This window comes from Panthera uncia, chromosome F1 (assembly GCF_023721935.1).
Source record: "Panthera uncia isolate 11264 chromosome F1, Puncia_PCG_1.0, whole genome shotgun sequence".
Lineage (NCBI taxonomy): Eukaryota > Metazoa > Chordata > Mammalia > Carnivora > Felidae > Panthera > Panthera uncia.
In genome coordinates this window covers 9,948,872-9,965,501 of record NC_064813.1, presented here as the reverse complement: position 1 = coordinate 9,965,501, position 16,630 = coordinate 9,948,872, and the positions used below count along the sequence as shown (strand labels likewise).

Genomic DNA, 16,630 nt, shown 5'->3' with positions numbered 1-16,630 from the left:
TGGCGTCTCCTCTGGGCGTCTCACCTGTTCCAGGTCCTGGGCCACATGGCAGGCCCAGGCCGGAAAGCTTCAGTTTATTATGCTTAAAGTCAAAGTCAGAGTAATCCGGGTGGCACCGTGGGGGGCTTCAGAGCAGGAAGTTGCAGTGGGGGGAGGGGGCGGGGGGGGGGGGGGGGCCGGGGCCTGAGGCCAGGGCTCAGGGTGCATCGTCTGTGCGCACACGAGATCAGGCAGGTTTCCGACAAGGCCTGTCCGAAGAGAAGGAGAACTCCTAGGGATGATGATCGGGCGCTGTCCCACGTATTGGCCGCCCGCTACGGGTCATCTCCATGCGTCCATGGTCTGGTCTGTGGGCCAGGAGGCCAGGTCCAGCCGAGTGCTGAGCGCCACTGAGATTTTCAAAGAGGAGGGGCTGCTGGGATTCTCTGCTCGCTCCCTCACTTGCTGGGAGATAGGGTTCTCGTACGGGACAGTAACCTGCTGGCCCACCTCATCGATGCCTGCCTGGTGGCTGACAGTGTGATGGCAGGGGGCTGGGAAGTGACCAGAGTCCAGGGTCCCAGTTCAGCCAGGCCCTGGCCATCCTGAGCTGTATCAAGTCTGTGATGGGGATTGCGGTGAGCAGGCCGGGCAGTGACCTCACGACCGCGGACAAGGGCAGGCTGTGCGCCAGGCTTCTCCTCTTTTCCCCCGTGTTCCAATCCCATATCCAGTACTGCACGTGCCTGGGTGCAGAGGGCCAGCTCTTCCCAGGCTCCAGCTTGCTCTGCTGGGCAGGGGTCATCAGGTTATGCTCTGTCCTGGAGTAAATAGAACCACTTAAAATACCCCCGTCTCGGAGCACCTGGAGCTCCATCTGGGAGCACCTGCCTGAAGCCTCCAGCCCTACGACACCTGGATGTGCTCCGGCCCACCTGGACTTCAATCTCCATGTTTGCTCCGTGTCCAGATGCAGGGCTCTGGCGTGGTGGGGACTTGTGGATGGGGTCACCTGCTAGGCCTGGGGAAGGTGGAGCGGGGAAGGGAATTGGGGCCGAACCCCCTTCTTTTCCAGATTAGCTGAGTGTGCCCTGTGCACGGAATGGCCCGTGGGGGTCCAGGTTGGACAGATGAAGGCTCATGGGGTCAGAGCCCATCCCCAGAGCTCTCGTCCTGCAGCCCGGCCAGACGCCGTGTTCTCCCACTTTGCAAATAGGGCTTGTCCCCTTTCCCTGGCTGGCCACCGTCACCCCTAGGCTGTGCTGGGAGGCTATTGTTAGCTTGCCTTTGTTTTCTTCAACCCTACTCCTCAGATGGGAAGGCAGCATTTTCTGAGTGGGAAATCACGTGACTGCTCAGAAGGCAGCCCCCTCATCAAATGCCCACTGGTTCAATGGTGACGGCCCCCTGTGCAGGATCTGGTTCGCTGTGTGGCTGTGAACACCCGGAAGTTAGGGGCGCCAGTGTCTCTCGTCCTACCCAGTTGAAACAATTTTATGCAATTTATTTATTTAAAAAAAAATTTTTTTTTTTTTTTTGAGAGGGGTTGGGGAAGGGCAGAGGGAGAGGGGGAGAGAGAGAGAGAGAATCTTAAGCCATCTCCACATTGGGGGTGGACCTCACCATCCTGAGATCAGGACCTGAGCCAAAATCAAGAGTCAGACGCTCAACCAACTGAGCCACCCAGGAGCCCCTCTCATCCCACCCAGGTTAAACGTTCCTGATACTATTTGACCCTTTCTCTCTCTCCAAAAAAAAAAAAAAAAAAAAAAAAAAAAAAAAAATGTGTTGGTGGTGGTTTGGGGGGAAAAAATTCAGCGACAATAATAGCAGACATGTTATTATTACGTGCTGGGCCCAGCACCCCGTAATAAATAGCTTATTTAACCCTCACTATCACCTGATGAGACAGGTCGTGTTACTGGGGCAGAGGGCAGGAACTGCGATAAAACAATTCCTGTCGTACAGGAAAGCTGTCGCCTTAGGCTTGTTAAACACCTCCCTCCCTCCGGGACTGAATGGGATGCGGGTTGCAGAAAGCGCGCTAATGGATCAGGAAATGAGGCCGCCGGAGCTCTGCCTTGGGGGTGAGGGTGCAGGGAAGAAACCGGAAGCAGGAAGCAGGAAGTATCTCTGCTTCATGCTTTTGGGTTGGCATCCCGGAAAACTACGTGCTGTTCGAGGGAAGCCCCCCTAAGCTGTAGCCATGAGCCCCATGAGGGCAGGGACTCAGAAGGCCTCATCCCGATGTCAGACATCATTGTCCTTATGGAGGAGATTTACAAGAACACCTCCCAACACGTTTTTTTCCCTTTGTTTTCACCACACCCTCAGGGTAGAGGTGATTACCCACCATTTTGCAGATGAAGAAGCTGAGGCCCAGAGAGGTGAGGCGGCTTGCCCAAGACCACACAGCTGCTTTGTGGCAAGGGGAGGGCGAGAATCTGTCTGACACCCCACCCGGGGCCCCTTCTATTTCAACATCCTCTGGCATTGAGCAGATGCCCAAGAAATATTTGATCAGTTACATAATCGAGTTAGGTCCTGGGTCCCTTTGGGGAAGTTTCCAGGCCCCGCTGCTCCCAGCACAGGCACAGCTGGACTGGGTGGAGGAAGATCCTTCCCCGGGAAACGTGTTGCGGTCAATATCCTCTCCTTGACCAAACCACACACAGCATACTTGTCATCGGCCATAAAATCACGCTGCTCTTTAGAAAGAAAGGAAGAAAGAGAGAAAACCTGTCCCTGTTACTTATCTCTGGGGGAGGCAACCAAGTCCCCTCCCCCACTGCGCTGGCTCTGCACAACAGGAAGAAATATTTCTTCTCATTTGTTCTAAATTTACTGTCCAGTCATTTTTCTGTCCTCATTTTATGTGACAGGCAGCTGAGCGATTTTTCTCCCAGCCCTTTTTCTGAGTCTCAGCCACCCCCATAAATTGCCGCCGACACCTCGTCTCCAGTCCCCAAAGGAAAAAAATCACCCCCCCGCGTTGGTGGTCTTTGCTGGGGGCTGGCTTACCTCCTAGAGGGTTTCAGCCGCCTACCTGTGGTCAGCAGGGGACTTCTGGCCCTGCCCCGGGGGCCAGTGGGCAGGCCAACCGTGGGTGGACCCCCTCAACTTCCCTGAAAAGCCCAAGCTATCTAATGAACGTCTACTCTGTGCTCCAATGTCCAGGGTAGAGGCTTGGTGGAGGGGACTCTCAGAACCCGACAAGTTACGTGGGGGTGGGGGGGGAGCGCTTTGTGGGAGGCAGGCTCTTGCACCTCCATCCGGTGCAGAATTTCGGGTGCAGAGTCAGCCATTGAGTGGCCAGGGGCGAAGGTGGGGGGATAGGAGCCCCATGTCACGCCGAGTGGAGGGGGCGTGTTGGGCCCGGCAGGCGGGAAGAGGAAAGGCAGGTGGGTAGGAAAGGACTGGTGAGCCCAAGGAAGAGCAGTATGTTTCCCCCCGGAGCAGGAGAGGCAGCGTGGGGAGGGTGTCGGGGAGCTGGGCCCGGATCGGGCCTGAGCCCGGCCTGATGAGGAGTTTGGACTTGGTTCTGAGTGACCGGGTCATCAGTAGTTTCTGAGCAGGGGCTGTGGGAAGAGAAGTTTACAAAGAGATCAGCTGCCTGGGGCCCAGAGGGGGTCTTGAATTCGGGCGGGAGTCGCAGGCTTGAGGATCCGGGGAGGGGAGGGGAGGGGAGGGGAGGGGAGGGGAGGAACCCTGCCGCCGCCCTGAGTCACACAGCACGCGGGAGAAGCCCAAACATCGCTCCAGGAGAAAGGTGGGCAGGGCCGGACCCAGGGGAGGAGGGCGCAGAGCAGCACAGTCCCGGCCGCCTCTCGCGCTGTGTGTGTGCTGCTGGGGAAACCTGAAGTTCTGTGTGTGTCTCTGCGTCGTGCTGTTGGGAGGTTCTGACAAGTTATTCCGTTAAAGGGGTGCCTGGCACATGGTAAACATTAAAGAAATGTTAGCATTTTCACCCTGTTTAACAGAAGAGGCGGCTGAAAGGGTGACTAACGTGCCGCAAGTCACCCCACTGGTAAGGGCAAGCCAGCGCTCAAGGGCAGGGTATCCGCTCCCACAGCCCCGACCAGGGGGCTGCAGGCGGCCACCAGAGGGCACTCCGACCTTGGGAGAAGCCGCCACTGTGGGCGGAGCTTAGCTGGCAGGGGCGGAGACAGGTAGCGGGCGGAGTCGCTGCAAATACCTGGCAGGAAGTACGGTCTGAAACCCAGGTCTCACGGTGCAGCGAGCTTTGAAATAAAATTGCTTTTATTTAGCCAAGACATTTACTATATCTCCTTCTCCAACCCCGTTGCCCTAAAATGCCAGCGTAAGGGGCGCCTGGGTGGCTTAGTCGGTTGAGCGTCCGACTTTCGACTCAGGGCAATGAGCTCCGGGCTGGTGGGTTTGAGCCCTGCACCGGGTTCTGTGCTGACAGCTCAGAGCCTGGAACCTGCTTCGGATTCTGTGTCTCCCTCTCTCTCTGCCCCTCCCCCACTCGCACTCTGTCTCTCTCTCTCTCTCTCTCAAAATAAATAAACACTTAAAAAAATATTAAAATACCAGCGCCAACTAAATGGACAAAGGTTGATATGGCAGCGGGGATTAGCGGCTCACAGGCAGTTTGGGGTAGGACAGGCTAGATGGATTTCTGAGCTACATTTTGTAGGGTGCATCCGATTCTACCAGATGGCAGAGCTGCAGGGAGACAGAGGGAGAGGATATGTAGAGGGAACAGTGCATGCAAAGGCACAGAGGCAAATGGTCCGGAGGAGCAAGGTGTGACCCCGGAACTATAAGTGTGTGGGGAAGGCAAGGGGTTCAGGGACAGGGACAGACAAAGCTGAGGCCATGGGGCTGGGACTGGTGAGTAGTGAGACTGCCGGGTTCAGGCTGGGGGGGGGGGGTGGCTCACCAAATGTAACTTTGTCTACTGCTTACGAGACTCCTTGGGGCCCAGGGGAGGGAGGCCCAGCCGCAGACCCCACTGCCCTGAGTGGGAGACTGCTCAGTGCCCCGCACCGAGGAAGCAGAGTCAGGAAGGGGGAGTTAACCCCGGTTCCCACAGTCCTGATGGATGATCTCATCCGAACGTCAGTCCCGTTCTCTCCCTGTGGGTAGGCCTTAGGGAGCCACACACCTGACTCAGGTGGTGCCATTCATCCAGACGTGGGCATTTAATTGCAGAGGCTTCCAGAGTGCATGGTTCATTTGGGCGCTCACACACGGCTGGGCTGCAGCGGGCCTGAGGCAGCAGTCCTGCGTCCACTGGACAGCTTCACTCCCCCGCCTGGTTTCTGCTTCCCTTCGGTCTTCCCCAGGATCTGTGACCCCACCAGGTGTCACGTCTGGCTGTTGGGGGAGGCTGGGTTTTTCCCTTGGTGCTGGTCCAAGGGTATGGAAGCTGTGGTCGGATGGGGTGTGGGGAATGGATTCAGCCCCCCTTGTCATGGTTTCCCTGGCCAGTCAGTTATGGGGCCACCCTAGGACGGTGGGGACGTGTCCTGTCACCCTGGGCCTGGCTGATCAGTCTCATCTCTTGGCACAGAGGCACAGAGTTTTGGCCTGCTGGATCCCAAACTGTGCTACCTGGTGGACGGAATCCTTTTCATCTATGGCGTCATCATCACTGCCCTGTTCCTGAGAGCAAAGGTGGGTACCGTGGACTCTGGGAGCAGGTGTGGGCTCCCCTACTTGCAAAGTCTCAAGCATGGGCGGGGCCCGGAGCACGGCGTCCCCGGCAAAGCAGGGACCAGCCAAGCGTGCCCCTTGGGTGGGCTGGTGTGTCACTGAGCCTGACAGAGTGGAAGGGACAGCCTGATGCCGGGGTCTTCGAGAGGAACCATACAAACGTGTAGACATCCCAGCGTCCCAGGGCAGCGGTACTGCTGGCAGAAAAGGGGCTTTAGGGAACTAAGAGTGGGAGGTGGGGACCTACGGTCCCTCCCCAGGTCCTGTTGTCCTGCTGCTGACTGAGGCCCCGCCAGCCTGTCTCTGGAAACCTCAGGTTCCGTGTCAGGAAGTGCGAGGGTGAGCCCAGAGCTCGGGTTTCAGCGGGTGCCTTGCAGAGTCTGGATTTCTTGGAAGGGCTGGGGTGGGGCTGGGGCTGGGGGGACGTCGCGGTGCCAGCAGAGGGTGGAAGGAGGCTGGGTCCTTGTTATCACTTGGGTCCCCCCAGCCTTCTGCTCTTTTGGATTGTCGATTTGGGCAAAAGATGCTATCTGAGGAACAGTCTTATTAATTTTCTGTTTGAAAGTTGGAACAGCGCTGTCCTAGATGATCTCTCGGGTGGTTTCCAATGCTGTCTGTAGGATCTGTGAGATCTGTTAAGATCTGCGCCTCAGCGGAGAGAACTGAGCCGAGAGCGAGGTCGTGGGTGCCTCGGGGCAGGTCCGCAAGGACACTAAGCTAGCGCCAAGCAGGGACGCCTGAGGTCACGATGGGAGTCGCGACCGTGCGCGGCCTCCGTCCACCTTGGAGTTGATCTCCGAGGCCCCGGGGGGCGGGGGGTGGGGGGGCGGTGGCGAGGGCAGCGCCGCCGCCCGGGTGGGGGGACCAGCGCGGTGGCCGCACGCGTCCCCGGCGGACCCAGCGCTCTAACCTCGCCGCCCCCTCTTCCAGTTCGGCAGGAGCGCGGCCGCCCCCGCGAGCCAGCAGGGCGCCAACCAGCTCTACAACGTAAGTCTGCCCTCCCGCCGCCCCCCCCCGCCCCCCCCCCCCCCCAGGGGACCGCGGCAGGGTCCGGGCTGCAGGCTGGCGGGTTGTCGAGCCTCCCTAGGGCCCGGGAACACGGGGACCGTAATCGTACCCGCCGCGTCCACAAGGTCCTGCTTAGGGCGCGCTGGCCGGTGAGCCCCTCCCACCCGCAGGTTGCAGGGGCCCCGAGGCGGGTGGGCGGGGACGTCAGTGGGTCTTCAGGCCGCAGGGAGGAGGAGGTTTCACTCTCCTGGGGCAACGGGACTTGGGTTGAATCTATTTACACACACACACACACACACACAGAGTCAGGGGGAACGAACGCACGTCCGTTCTCTGAGATGCGGGTACCCGGCCGGACCGGCTTCCACCCCAGCCCCAGGCCTGCTCCTTTCCTTGAGAGCCACGCCCAGAGGGAACTCCCAGTCCCGCCGGCCCAGCCCTCAAGAGGGTGTCTTTCCAGTCCCTGAGCCTTTCCCGTCGGTTCTAGGAGCTCAATCTGGGAGGAAGACAGGAGTATGAAGTTTTGGATAAGAGACGAGGCCTGGATCCTGAGATGGGAGGAAAACAGGTAGGCATTCCTGTCTCTGCCTGTGTGTGCCAGTGTGGGTGTGCTCAGCGGCCGCAAGGAGAGAGCTCCTCCGTGCCTGTGCGCTCTTGCCCCCTCCCCCCCACTCCATCCTATCCCGTAAGGGCCCTAGGGCACTAGCACAGGTGGAGCCATTGCTTCCATGCCCTTCTCTTCCTTCCCCCAACCCCCCCCCCCCCCCCGGCTCCATTCTGCATCGCAAGGGACCTCCTGTATGTGAATGTGACACCCTTGTATCCAAGGTCCACCCGCTTGCCCTTAAACTTCTTGTCCACCCTGAGATGCACACACAGTGGGGCCATCTGCCCCCCAAAGGAACAGATCTGGTGAAGAGGGCCATACGGGAAGGGCCCGAGGCCACTGGACAAGGAATTCTGGGTCCCAGGTACCCCTTGGAGCGTGGTGGGTCTCCAGGCTCCTAGGGGCTCTGTTCTCTTGGCTGTGAGCTCCACAATCTGTGGGGACAGGAGGCTGGATAAGGCTAGGCGAGGGCCCTCTTAAAAGCAGGGCTCAGCCCAAAGGCCCGCTGCCCAGGTTTTAGGGTGGCCCTCCCTTGTTGTTTCTGGTCACACCTGTCTACCCAGCCCCCTGTGTCTGAGCCCTGTGCTGGGCCTGCCGTTGCTAGAGCGGACGGGCGGGGAGGAGGGGAGACCCTGGCAGTTTCCTTGGCCCCTGCCTTCCAGCCTCAGCTCTCCTCTTCCCTGGACTAGGAAGGGTGAGGAGGGGTGGAGACGGAGGGGTGAGCAGTGCTCCCTCACTGAGCAGTGGCTGGCCCCGCTCCGAATGAAGGTACTCAGTACCTTTCCTTTTCCGCCAGAAATCCCACTTATAAGTTTGTGATACGTATGGCACTATGTCTGCAAGGGGGCACGCAGGCTGGCTCTCAGCCGAGACCCCGCGGCCTGCCCTGGGCAAGGCTGGGCCAAGGAGGCCATGCGGGGAAGTGAACCCTGTGTGCAAGGGAGTGTGCAGTGTGCCCTAAGAAGCAGAGGCTGAGGTAGAGCTGTGAGGCCGGGGGAGATGGGGGCAGGGCTGCAGGAGGGAGCTGGTGGGGAGCGGGCAGGCAGGTGGCCCCGGGCGTGCGGAGGGGAGGTGCAAGGAGGCCGCTGCAACCCTCCTGCCTTGGGTCCCTGCTTCTCCACCTCTAACCTTCCCCTTCTCTTCCCCAGCAGAGGAGGAGGAATCCTCCGGAAGTCGTGTACAATGTGAGTACAGGAGGGCAGGCTGGAGGGGGGCTCCTGGTGACGGCATCACTCCCTGCCCTGTGCCTTTGCCCCGCTTGACCTTCCTATGCCAGATGCCCCACCTGCTCGCTGCCTGTGGCGGCTGGCTGTGTACAGAACAGCCTTCTCTTGCCTTCCCTCCCTCAGCCCCTGAGTCGGCCGTTGGAGTTCCCTGCGGATGGCCCCGGGGGACGGCCAGGTCAGGCTGGACCAGTATAGGGTGGCAGGCCCCTCTGAGGGGCTCCTGCTTCTAGAGGCTGGAGTCTTGCTGAGCGTTGCCTCTTGCCCGAAGGTCAACCTGCCCCTCTGGGTGTGCATCTGATTGTGGTTTTCAGACTGTTGATGTGGGTCTGCCATGAAGCGGACCAGAGAGAGCTGACTCTCCTTCCTTCCTGCAATTGCTTGATCCACAGCCCGTGGTGCTGGCTGTGTAAAGAGACAGCTTGCTCAGATACGTGGTCCTGGGGGCTCCGGGGGGCCCTCGCATTGTCCACATTCATGTTCTTTGGCTAGGATTCCACATTTTATCTTTGAACCTAACCTGAGCTTCTCAGCTCAGTGCAGAGAAGAGTCCAAAGGGCCGAGGAGAAGGGTGAGGTTGGAGCTGGTCGGGGACGGAGATGCTTATGTGAATAAGGACCGGAGCTTTGATTGTGCGAGCTCCCCGCCAGTAGGGAGTCGAGAGGCATCCTCTTGTAGGGGAGCCCACTGTCTTCTGCATAAGGCAGTGAAATCGGTGTCCCGTGCCCTCTTCTTTTCCAGGCACTGCAAAAAGACAAGATGGCGGAGGCCTACAGTGAGATTGGGATAAAAGGCGACGTGAGTGCTGCTTCTTGATCCCCGAGAATTGGGTCAGGATGGGGATGCTCCTCCCAAGGAGCTCCTCCTCCGCTTCCAGATGTGCCTGCTGTAGGCCTCTGTTCCCACCCATTCGCCTACATTCCCCTTATCACCTGCAAAAGCCCCTGCGATGGTTGCCAAGGGGCGAAGCATTGGCCGTACATAAGATGCTAAGGAAAGGCTGACGTTCTTTCAGGGACCGAGTCCCGGTTCTAAGACACACTACGCTTTGTACGAGCAAGTCAGATTTGTCGCCATCAGGAATTACCATGGTGTGCTCTGAGCTCCGGCTCAGAGCACTATCTGCTTGCCATTCCCTGCGAGCATAGATAGCAGCCAGGAATTCTGGGAGGGGCAGGGAGGCCCATTTGTTCCAGGTGACAAGCAGCGTGGCCAGCCCCCCACGCAGCCCGGGATCCTAGGACTCCGATGTCCTGGAGGGCCTGCATGGCTCACAGCAAACCTGGGCCCCATCGGAGACGATCCTCACCTTAATCTTCGGGCCTGAGGACCTTTCTAGCCCAGGGGCAGGGGTACCGGCTGGGAGACCGTCACCTCTGATTCTCTGGGGGCCCCTAGAGTAGAGGCCTTGAGCCGAAGGCCGCTGCTGACTCTCTGCCTTTCTGCCCTTTTGTCTCCCTCCCACAGAACCAGCGGCGGAGAGGGAAGGGGCATGATGGCCTCTACCAGGTAAAAGCGGATGCGGAGCCTCCGGTCTGGGCTGCGGGCCCTTGGTCCCTGGGTGCCGTCTAACCAGGGGCGAGGCTAGACGCCCACGTTCTGCTTGCTGGTGGCACCAGCTCTCGCCATCAGCCGGGCAGGGCGAACCCGAGGCCCCTGAACCGGCCGGGCCCTGGGGCAGGGCTGGGATGTAGCGATTGAAGCATGGCTCCCACGGTCGTGCCCACGGGAGCCCCCGGGGCACTGGCTACGGAGGAGCGGCAGCTGCGCAGAGGCCGTGCGGTCTTGCCAAAGGGTCGATGTAGGCCGAGGACGCCACACGAGCAATTTCCTGCCTCTTCCTGCGCTGCCCCACACCCTTGCAAGAAGCCTTGCCTGTGCCCCGGACCCTCAGACCTAATACGACGGGTGGATGGGTGGGAGAATTGAAGGACCAAAAAAAAAAAAAAAAGAGAGAGAGAAATAGCAACTTTAAAAAGAAAGTGTCGTAGTCAGGTGTCTGGTTTATGCAAATCAGTGTGAATAATTATGCAAACGAAGGAGAGCCAACCTATTTCTCTAAAATATAATCCCCAGGGGGATTTTATTCGGCTACTTCTGGCTCCCCTGGGCCATTCACAGTTTGCTTGACGGGCTCCAAGGTTTCAGGCTGCCCAGCTTGCCTGAGTTCAGAATGACGTCAAAAGGGCCCCTAGAATTTTCCTGTGTGTGGCTTCCTGGATCTGTCTTCTGGACCAGGGAGAGACGTCATAGTGGGACTGGGACCAGGACAGAGGACATAACTGTAGTGGGGTGGCCTGGGAACAAGGCTCGGGGGGGGGACGGCTGAGGTCAGGGAGCCACTGTCTCCTTGTGACAAGTCCTGGCTTCCTGGAGGCCCAGGTGTCAGGGACAGCAGACTCTGGAGCAAACCCTGATTCCAGCTCAGTGTTTCGGGAGGGTGGGGGCTCTCCTTCCTCTTTGGTCCAACAGGAGGTTCTTCTGGGCCCCAGACACTGTAGGGCTCAGTGCTCGGGAAGCTGGGAAAAAGGTAAGAATTTAGCTGGAAAGGAATTGCTTCCAGGTCATTCCTAGCAGGACATAGAACATATTTTTTCTGTAGCCTTCTAGGGCCAGGCCCCTACCTGGGGCACGAGGGGATCGTTCCTAGGCCTCTGGAAGCCACTTGTTGGCCTCCAGGTAGCCTAGAGCCCACGCGGAGCTCTTGACCCACTTTTCTTTTCTGATTTGCTTTCACTAGGGGCTCAGCACGGCCACCAAGGACACCTATGATGCCCTCCACATGCAGACCCTGCCCCCTCGCTAAGAGCACTGGGCATTTCGCCAATCACAGGCCAGACCTGAAGACACCCAGATTGTGAAAGACACAGGATAAAGCGTTTATAACCCAGTTCACTCGTATTTCTTCACCACCCAAGTATTCCTTTTTAAGAATAGGACGCTTCGCGTTGTAACATTTGGTCACGTCCATTTCCAAACCATCATGCACGGAACGTCGTCCCTGGACTCTGCAGGGGAGTGCGTTCCCCCAGGGCTACGGCCCCGTCCTCGAGGAGCCCGTGGTGAACCCCGAAGGCTCTCGGGTCTTCTGGCTTGTTGGGGACTGTGGACAGGCCCCCGTCCTGGAGGCTCTGGGCTCTCACCTGGGAGACGGGTGCACCCTCCTCACAGCCATGTTCGGTCCATGTTTTGTCAAGTCCCCAGGGAAACTCAAATGTTAGCACATATCCTAATAGGCTCTATTGTCCTGTCCGTATTTGAGTGGCTTTGCTCCTGCTGTAAATCCGGCGTCTGTTGTCAACCCGTGCCTTCATGTCAAGGTGACTTGTAACTGGGGCAAAGGGGCTGTCGTGCATCCCTGTGAAAGGTCTGTGCAGAGGGGACAATGGGAGGGGAACCGGGGCACGTCCGCAGTGGATGAGGTGGGGAGGGGCAGGGGGGTCATGGAGCCTCCGTGGGGGGCACGGGGTGGGGTGCGGGGCACACAGGAGGGGGCCCTCCTGGGTCAAGCGTACATTCCCTCCGGAGAGGTCAGCGTCTGTGGCCCAGGCACTCAGGGACCCAACGAGCCTGTGCCTGCCCCCGCGGAGCTCACACTCTCCGAGGGGAAGCGAGTTGTGACCAGAGCGGCCCGAGGGGACATAGCAGGTGCCCTTACAGGTGTGACGCAAGCAAGTGTGGGGGCGAGGGAAGGGGAGGGACCACACTCTGTCCAGGCCCTCGCTCACGTCGTGCCCCAGGTGAGAGACGGACGTCACCGGGAAGGTCTCGGCGGGAGGCTCAGCCCCACGCAGACCCGCAGAGACACCGCCCCCCTGCCCCGAGGGCCGTGGCGACTCTGGGGAACATCGCCGTGTGATTACGGGGCACGCGACTGTGAGTGGACAACCCTCTCTGCTGAGTTTTAATTTATACTCGTTTGCTGAAGCCTTACTCTTTCGCATAATAAACGCTTTGGTGAAAATGTGTGTATTCGGGCTTTATTTTGGCAGTCCGGCCGATGACGGTAATTTAGTCGTCGGGCAGTCCGTCTGGTGCCCTTGTCAGGGGACAAAACTGACTTCCAGAGAGCAGCGTGGCTCCCTGGGGGGCACAGGTGGCCACGGGCGTGCCCGGGGGCCCGGAGTGCCTCCATCTGGGTCGGTGGCTGCGCCTGGAGGCCTTGAGTGCAGTACCAGTGGGCAGCGTCAGGCTGGGCCAGGCCTGTGGGGGGTGGGGGGCAGGAGCGCAGGGCTTCTGGCTCCGTGCCCAGCTGGTGGCAGAGGGAGGCCAGCGAGCAGCCAGTCAGCAGAGTCTGGGACTTGCAAACAGCCGCTCATGCCACTGCCCCAAACCTCAGTCTTGTGGGGTTCGGGGAGGGCCAGAGGACGACAGAGGTCTTCTTCCGTCAGGTTCCCTCTAAAAGTAGTGGCTGTACGCGAGGCCCCAACTCATCAAGCTAGCAGTTAATATCGGGTCGTGTTTGAGATCAGAAGCCAAGATCGTGGCTGTTAAAAGCCCCCCCGAGCACCTAGGATTCCGGCAGGAGTGCTGTGCATCTCGGGCCCCGGGTGAAACGCGTAACAACTCCCGAAGAGAAGGCATCCAATTTGTAATCCGGCCTCGTAGGGGGAATTCAATTCCATTCAACAAATATTTACCCTGCACCTACCTATTTTCCGTGCCCAGCACTTTACAAGCCACCCGGGAGGACAGAGAAGTACCACCACAGGCTTAGGGGTTTGAAATTTTGCCGCTGGATTCCAGGCGGATCACAGAGAAGAGCAGCATCCCACGGCTGTGTCACGACACACAGGGCCAGGCGGGGAGGGGTGGCTGCCAGCGAAGGGGTGCAGACAGAGCCCGCTAAGCTACCGGAGAAGCGGGCAAGTTTCACGGGCGGAAGGCCTCGGAGGAGGGACAGAACGTAGGACGGCTGATGACAGCCAGCCCTAATTATGTAACCTGGTCACGAGGCAACGGGACGGGAAATGAAATGGGTGTTGTGTGGCGTTAGCGGCCTTGAGTCTAAGACAACAGATGGCCCCTTTTGGGTTGCCACTCCCTTTGTCTTCTACTCACCGGGCACCCGAAGTCGGATTCATCTGTTAGTCAAAGTGAGTCAGCCTCACATGTCAGACCTAGTTTCAGGGTCCGCGGAGTTACACGCAGGCCGTGTGACGCGTATGTATGGCTGGCTTGAAAACAAGAGTTTGGCCCAGTTCCGTCAACAATTTGGCTCAAGAGGCAGGGAGGAAAGCCAGCAGCGAGGTGTGGGTGCCACAGCTGACCTGGGTGGGCAAGGGCACTTACTGGACCACAGGCAAGACGCCCGCACGCACAGAAGAGCCAGCCGGGTGAGAGCGACAAGTGCTGGGGGGAGGAGCCCCAGGGTCAAGGGGAGGCATTCCCAGGTGCCGCCCAGTTTCTGCCCTTCCTAGGGCCTGGGGCTCCCCCCTCCAAAGCACAGCTGGATTCCTTCCATCCCAAGAAGCTACTGTTCGGCTCAGATGTGCCGCCAACTTATTTTACGTAAAAAAAAAACCCAACTCTTAACATAAACATCCATGGTAAGATGCAGCCCTGTTTCGTAAGTGTTAAAATAGGAAGATGGGTTTTAGAACAAAGGAAGGCCGCTCACTTGCATTGAGGAACCAGGGACGCGTTGCGTGTGCATGTAAATTAAAATGGAAGCTTTCGGTATTTTTAAAAACCTGCATCACTTTGTTGTCACTGAAGCTAGGTAGGATGTGGATATTTCTGATCAAGTTTTCTTCTTCCTGGAGTATGCCCTAAGAACAGAACGGTCACCGAAGCCGGGTTGGGCAGGGACAAAAAAGGGCAGGTGATCAATTCAAGCTAAGAGGAGGTCCCAAGGGGACTCCAAGCCCGGCCATTCGGTCGGCTGTTCAGCTGTAGCTGTAGACCTTGTCCCTGTCCACAAGAACTCATGATGCATTTTGGCAGCCTGGCACCGGACATTTCTGTGACCCTACGACTGAGTTCTAACTACGGAGGTCCTGCATCTTCGAGCGCTCGTTTTTGGAGAAAGGAAAGGCAGCAACAGAGCAGATGTCATCGACACCCTCTCGCGGGGAATTCAGCTTGGCCGATGCCAAGCGGAAGTGGGTTAGCACGTAACTCCCTTTTTAACAAGGCCTACAGGGTGATGATAATCAGTACTTTATCCCCATTCTGTAGGGATGGCTTTTGCCTTCTGGGGTCTTTCTCATGCTGGCGAGAGCGAGCATGTCAGTCTCTACCAAACAGAAGATTTGTTAAGGACTCCGCAAATTGCTTTAAGGGATAAACTTCCCAAACTTACATGCAAGCTACAAACCCGAGGGGTGGGATAGCAGCCTAGCCGGGTTACATCCGGGGACAAGAGGAACCGAGATCGGCCTTCCCATTCCGGGCCCTTCAGAGGGTGCAAGCACGTCTTGAGACAACAGCGGTCTCCTACTTCAGGGAGCACATCCCGTAGACCCGGGTCGCACACGGTCGCGAGACAGGGAAGTTAGCCTCCCAAAGCTCTTCAACAAGCCGATGTTTGCTTTCTGTGGGAAATACGCTTTAGGATTCGGATTTTCAGGGGCACCTGGGTGGCTCGGTCGGTCGAGCATCTGACCTTGGCTCCGCTTTGTAAGTTCGAGCCCCGCGTTGGGCTCTCTGCTGTCAGCCTGGGGCCCGCTTCAGATCCTTCGTCCCCATCCCTCTCTGCCCCTCCCCGGCTCCTGCTTTCTCTCTCAAAAAATAAACATTAAACGAAAAGAAAAAGCCTCAAATTTTCATTCAACAAACTGCATTCCAGACGCTAAACGTGAACTCGTATAAGCTAGAGGGAGTGGAGTTGAGTTGTGGGCCCTCTGACAGGAGAACCAGATGCCAAGTCCGGGGCTAGCTTCTTTCAGAGAACCCTCAGGGAGTGGGTGTTCAGGATGTGGCAGGAAACGTTGGAGGGGCACCAAAGAGTATAAAGAGCGAAGGGTGGAAAGGTCAAATTCAATACCTGGCCTGCCATCAAAGACACAAGAGAAATGGGAGTCCTGAAGGGTGATCTTGCAGGACCAGTCAAGGGCCTGTGGCTTTGGTCACACAAAGCCCTGGGGTGCGAGGAGACTACCCTGAACCCTGAGGGTCTGGGGAGGGAGAGAGGTGTGGCGGCCACAGCACTCCAGGGGACACAGGAGGAAGCGGGCGGTAGGACCCAGGGTGGGGGTGGGCTAGGAACCAAGGTGCCTCCAGTGCCTGGGACCCCTGAGAGCCCCTGCTGGAAAAGACCAACCGGAAGGCGTATGCGACGGTCTGTGTGCGGGAAGCGGTCTGTGTGCGGGAAGCGTCCAGAATACCAACACGACGAGCGCAAGGAAACTCCAACAATGTGAAAACACTTGGAAAATGGTTTAATGATGTTTTACAACAGAAACGAACTGTACAGTTACAGTAAGTTTAATATATATATAAAAATTACAGCAGACAAATGCATCTACACAAAATCTACCATTTCATTCTGAAACACTGTCACCTACGCAATCTCTCCCAAGCCTACAGCCCCGGTGGGAGGCCCCAGGAGGGGGAATCATATAAAGGGCACTTTTCAAGAGACAGCACCGCTCATATTCCCCACCACCTCCTCAGGCCTCGGGAGGCACATCAGCTAATTCCCCAAAATGTGAAGTTGCTTGCGTTTTGGGTTTTCAAAATCCAGAAAACGTGTGTTTCCCAGGGACCCAGATAACAAGGTCCCCCGAAATCCGGGTTATCAGCAGATTCTTACAAAACATTCCTATCCGAGGGGAAATGGCTAACCAGGCACTCTGGGGCAGTGAGGCTATACAAGAGCCACCCAGATTGCAAAGTTACCTAAGGAGAAATGTAAAAGGACTCCCAATCAACTACTTAGGAATTGTCACTGCCTCATTAAAGCTGCTGGACAATTTTGGAAAGAATCATTTACACCACATCGTAAGTTTCCACAAAAGAGAACTCAAACTCACATTTTAAACTTAAGTACATAAAACAAAAGTTTTGGGAGGCCAAGGGGCCAATACCCCTTATGACCCTCCCTCGACAACAGTGGAAAAACACCCCTGAATCAATATTAAAAAGAAAGAAAGAAAGAAAGAAAGAAAGAAAGAAAGAAAGAAAGAAA

General features: G+C 57.6%; 1 protein-coding gene across 2 annotated transcripts in view; it reads left to right on the top strand.

Moving 5' to 3' along the window:
* CD247 (CD247 molecule) overlaps positions 1-12,478 on the top strand; it is a 74,368-nt gene extending 61,890 nt beyond the window's left edge. Inside the window, exons 2-8 of one of the 2 annotated variants that reach the window (XM_049635158.1) lie at positions 5,519-5,622; positions 6,592-6,648; positions 7,157-7,237; positions 8,425-8,460; positions 9,241-9,297; positions 9,967-10,008; positions 11,240-12,478. In XM_049635158.1, the coding sequence (XP_049491115.1) occupies positions 5,519-5,622; positions 6,592-6,648; positions 7,157-7,237; positions 8,425-8,460; positions 9,241-9,297; positions 9,967-10,008; positions 11,240-11,305 (443 nt within the window). In that variant the 3' untranslated portion in view covers positions 11,306-12,478. The remainder of the gene's footprint in view (positions 1-5,518; positions 5,623-6,591; positions 6,649-7,156; positions 7,238-8,424; positions 8,461-9,240; positions 9,298-9,966; positions 10,009-11,239) is intronic. The other variant, XM_049635160.1, reaches the window with a different exon arrangement.
* The last annotated feature ends 4,152 nt before the right edge of the window (positions 12,479-16,630 follow it).